This window comes from Myodes glareolus, chromosome 11 (genome assembly GCF_982192425.1).
Source record: "Myodes glareolus chromosome 11, mMyoGla1.1, whole genome shotgun sequence".
NCBI lineage: Eukaryota > Metazoa > Chordata > Mammalia > Rodentia > Cricetidae > Myodes > Myodes glareolus.
The window spans coordinates 8,868,460-8,873,394 of NC_142036.1; the positions used below are offsets into that span (position 1 = coordinate 8,868,460).

At 38.6% G+C, this 4,935-nt stretch overlaps 1 gene segment (V, D, J or C); it reads left to right on the top strand.

The window, feature by feature from the left end:
• The first annotated feature begins 2,184 nt into the window (after positions 1-2,184).
• On the top strand, positions 2,185-2,640 carry LOC148120350 (Ig heavy chain V region 3-6-like). The segment is given in 2 exon segments: positions 2,185-2,227; positions 2,309-2,640. Coding segments are annotated over 2 exon segments (375 nt in total).
• Positions 2,641-4,935: the final 2,295 nt, after the last annotated feature.

Genomic DNA, 4,935 nt, shown 5'->3' on the forward strand with positions numbered 1-4,935 from the left:
ATGCTTTCGATTATTTGTTCAATTTTGCAAAGATGCCTGCTGCAATTTTTATGTTGCATTTGTTTAAATTTGTAAAGCTGTGTTACTTTCCCTGTCTTAATTGCCTGACTGATCTATTAAAGATCTAAACGGTCAATTTCTAGTTAAGAAAAAGAAGTCAATATGGCTGTTAAAAAAAAGAGAGAATAAGTAGATGGAGAAAGTTAGGAAAGAGAGTGAAGAGTGCAAAAAGGAAGAGAGGAGAATACAAATGGGCCAACCACACAGCCACACAGTCATCCCTGGAGTGGGAAGAGAAGAAAAAGGTATAGAATAAAGAGAGGTAAAAAGTCTAGAGGCAAAATGTAAAATGAATCAGAATAATTTATGTTAGAAAATATGGTGAGAAGGAAGCAAAAATAAAGACAACATTCACAAATAAGAATATATCTCTTTTTTATTTGGGATCTGGTTTGCAGAACTCCAAATAGTTACAAAAATGAACTACAATACCTAATATTTAAAAAGAAATGTTATGTCCATTTATGTGATAGAGACTCCATCAACTTCCTGGTCTCATTCTTAAGCCTCCAGTGAAGAATGAATTATCCAGGGCCAGAATTAAAAGACTAATTCACAGGAAACAATTTTAAGCCTTAAGAGATTGGAGTCAAGAGGATATATCTCCTTTAGGAATCATAATTATTATAGATGGTGGTGGATGCGTTGGGGAATGGTTGGAAGAGAGGATCAAAGGGGGACAAAAAAGAAAGAGAAGGGAATAAGGGGGAAAAGAGCTAAAAGTAAGAGCCAATTAAGGGATAGTTTATTAACCTAATGCAGTAGAAGTTTCTAAAGAAGAAATGAAAACGTAAAGATAAGTTACAGCTCCTTTGATTTATAATGATTTCCTGCCAACATTATATGCCAGGTCATTGGTGGAACAAAACTTGTTTGAGTAACCAAAGATATCTGCTTTGCATTAAGGCTTTTCCAAGAAATAGAGCCCATAGTCTACACTGCTTGAGTAATCAATAATCTGAGAATATATAATCTAGGAAACCACAGTAAAATAAATATTATACTTTTTTAAAAAAAATAGTATTACATTAAAATGACTCTCTATAACATTCTGATACATGCAAAGATCGGTGGATTGCTAAGCAATGATTAGAGAAGCTTCCTCCTTCAGCAGATGGAAACAAATACAGAGACCTAAAGTCTGACAATATTCTGAGAGTGAGAGACCTTAGACAATCAGTACTGTACAAGACATTTTTATCAAATCCATGGTGTGCAGAATTCTCAGCTGCTTCTCTAAGAATTTGATTACTCTACATTCCACAAACTGGATGGATTAAAAATTATGTGTGGTCCCTATGCAACAACAATATGTCAATGGTCAAATTTTGTAGGAAAGATGGAAACCTGTAGGAGACATTTCTTTCCCCAGTCAGCCTGTAAACAAATAACATAAACTGAGAATTAATAAAAATTTTAAATGTTCAGTCAATATCATTGGATAGTTACTCGCTTTTATTTATATTAACACATTTATGTGGTTCTTTATGTTGCCACATAGCCCTTGTCTTTACCTCTCATCCACCCTGTACTTCTCCCTCTGCATCTCCTGGTGATATTTTGTAACTCAGCTCTTAATCTTCTCAGAATTCTCCTAGTCTTACTCTCCTGCACCATCATTCCTACACAAGTCAGATTTTTAGTAACCAGTGAGAATAATGCATATATTAAGTGTGCAAAAATTGTTACACATCAGAATCCCAACTCATGGGTGAGAAAAGAAAATAACATTATTAGCAGTGTAGGCATAATAATCAAAAATCAAGAACTCAGAAAATGTAGTGTGAACAGAAGTTTGGTACTGAGTTGTGACCTTAAAATACAGGAACAGAAGAATTTGGTGGGGAGGGTGGGCTAGGGAGTCGATACAGGTTCATGCCAAGATGTGTGTATGTATATGTATAGTACCCATGCTATCTTATTCCAGACTCTATCTGGACACAGTAGACGATATTGTAATAACCAAGTAGGGTAGCATCCACCTCCAATTTATAAAGTCTTGCCTGACTTCCCTCATGCAAATATATCTTCTAGCTCTATGTTAAATCCCCTCCTGTACTGTGGGAGCCCACATCTCTCTCACAGCAGGCTGAGCTCTGAAGAAAAGGAGGTGAATTCTACAAGATGAAACTGTTTCATCTTCTTTACCTGGTGACAGCCCTTCCTGGTGAGTGTTCCCACTTGATACATGTGTTCATGTGGAGTTCTTACAACATGTGATTGACAGAATTCACCTTTTTTTCTGAAGGAATTCTGTCCCAGATTCAGCTTCAGGAGTCTGGACCTGGCCTGTTGAAGCCGTCACAATCATTGTCCCTCACGTGTTCTGTCACCGGTTACTCCATTACCAGTGGTTATGCCTGGAGCTGGATCAGACAGTCCCCAGAGAAGAAGTTGGAATACATGGGATACATACATTATAGTGGTAGTACTAACTACAATCCATCATTTAAGAGCCGCATCTCCATCACTAGAGACACATCCAAAAACCAGTTCTTCTTGCAGCTGAACTCTCTGACCACTGAGGACACAGCCACTTATTACTGTGCAAGAGGCACAGTGAGGGAATTTCAGCATTAGCCCAGACACAAACCTCCCTGCAGAGGACCTTTGGACCAGCAGGGGGAGCTCAGCCCTAAATGATCTCAGGAACTTTTAAACTTCAGGAACAGAAAGAAAAACACTTGGTTTTCTCTGACTTTTCTTCTAACTGCCTAAGGACAGAGAAAATGGAGGTTCATTCCCACCTCTGATCATGAAATACTTTGTTTTTGTGAAGTCACATTGATTTGTTTCTGACTGTGTCACTGAAGACAGGGTACGAGGCAGTATTACATGTCTTTTTGAATGTGATTGAAGCCGTTACCAACAGAGCCATCTTTCTGGTTGTAGGAATGTGTTTTAATGATAGTGGCTCTTTAAAACTCAGCAGATTTCACATGACATTAATTTTCCTCTATCAATTGTGATTCCATTTTTGATTGTTTACACACTCCTCTCTGTATGTTGGAGCATACACTTGTTTGTTCACACAAGCCAGTTGCTGGGATGCCTCCGTAATGATACATATAGTCTTTTGGGGCTCCACATATCACTACTGCAGTATTACCAACTGTATAATGCATAGCAGTGTATGTACTGGTGTCAAGTGTGTATGAGGGATTGTATACAACTCTGTTGTCAATGTTTAATGTCTTGCAAAGACAAAATATTTTGTGCAAGAAAATATAACAATTGGTAGTAGAATTTAAGACATCATATCAAATAAATATTCATGTTCACACTTATTATTAATATATTTAAATGTGACAGAGAACGATCTAACTCTGACATTGAAGAGAACTGAAAAGTTTGTGTTTAGATATACTTGGACCTTCACCATGAGAGATTGTTCATTGATTTGTGACTTCATTCCAATATGTTTAGAGGAATATAATTCTAATCCAAATATAGACCTTGAAACACAGTGCCTTAAAACAAAATCAATAGTGTTAATGGAATCTTATCATACCCCCACTTAAGTGAACAACCACTCCATTCATTAAACAAGACTTATATTAAAATCTGGGATTTTTTTGTCAAACTCTTTCTGAACATTAGAAAAATATAAACAAACCAAGTGTGATTAATATTGTCTGAAACTAATAATCTCAAACTATCATAATTTTCCCAACAATGTAGGACACTATGCATAGGTTTTGCAGTCCCTCAGAACCTGCTCTGAACATCCGCCCCTCCATTGAAAATATTGTCACCATCATGGAAAACTACAGCCTAAAGATAATCCAGAAATAATTAACAACTACAGTATAAGATTTCTAGGAATGAAGAACTGGATGGACATGCATTCAGACTAACCAACACCTACTGCCTATCCTCAGTTTTAAGGATGGGCTTGTGAAAAAAGTAGTGGGATTCCAAGCTGAGATTGGTTGTAACAGGACTGATTCTGTCCTCAGCGGCCATGGCTTGTGGACATTCCCCACATTTCTGAAGCTGGATTGTGACTTTTGTTTATTTTTATTTTTATAAAAAATTTCCATCTCCTCCTCTCCTCTACTTCTCCTTCCCCTCCCTCTCGATTCCAAAGAGCAGTCAGTGTTCCCTGCAGGTCTTCCCCCCTCCACCTAGGTCTATGAAGATGAGCATCCAAACAAACCAGGCTCCCACAAAGCCAGTCCATGCAGAAGAATCAAACCCAGTTCCATTATCCTTGGCTTCTCAGTCAACCCTCATTGTCAGCCACATTCAGAGAGTCCTGTTTGATTAGATGCTCCATCAATCCCAGTTCAGCTGGCCTTGGTGAGCTCCCATTTTTGTTGTTTAAAAGGCAGGCATGTTCCCTGGCAGGCTCATAGAGAAGCATCTAGTACGACAAGGATGGCTGTGGGTCCCTGCAAGATCTCCAGGGTGGCAGGCTGGTTCCACCATATGGCCTGAAGAGTAAGGCGGGCGGGTATGGTGGATAAAAGGCTCACAGGACATAGTAAATAGACGTTAAGGCTAAGCATAAGGGTAAATATTTATTACTTAAAGAAGAAGGAGATAAAGAAAGGCAGAAATAGAAAAGAGGACAGAGAAAGGAAAAACACGTGTGCACATGCCAAGAGACGGGGATAGAAGAGAGACAGTTAAGATGGCAAACAGAAGGTCAGAAGTCTCTGGAAATGGGCGTCAGTCTCAGTGGGTGGGCGCACTTCTCTCTCCCCTCTCCCCTTACCTCCACCCCAACCCACCCCCAATCTCTCAATTTTTGCCTGGCAATCTTGTCTACTTCCAATATCCAGGAGGATAACTATATGCTTTTCTTTGCATTCACCTTCCTATTTAGCTTCTCTAGGATCCTGAATTATGGGCTCAATATCCTTTATTTAA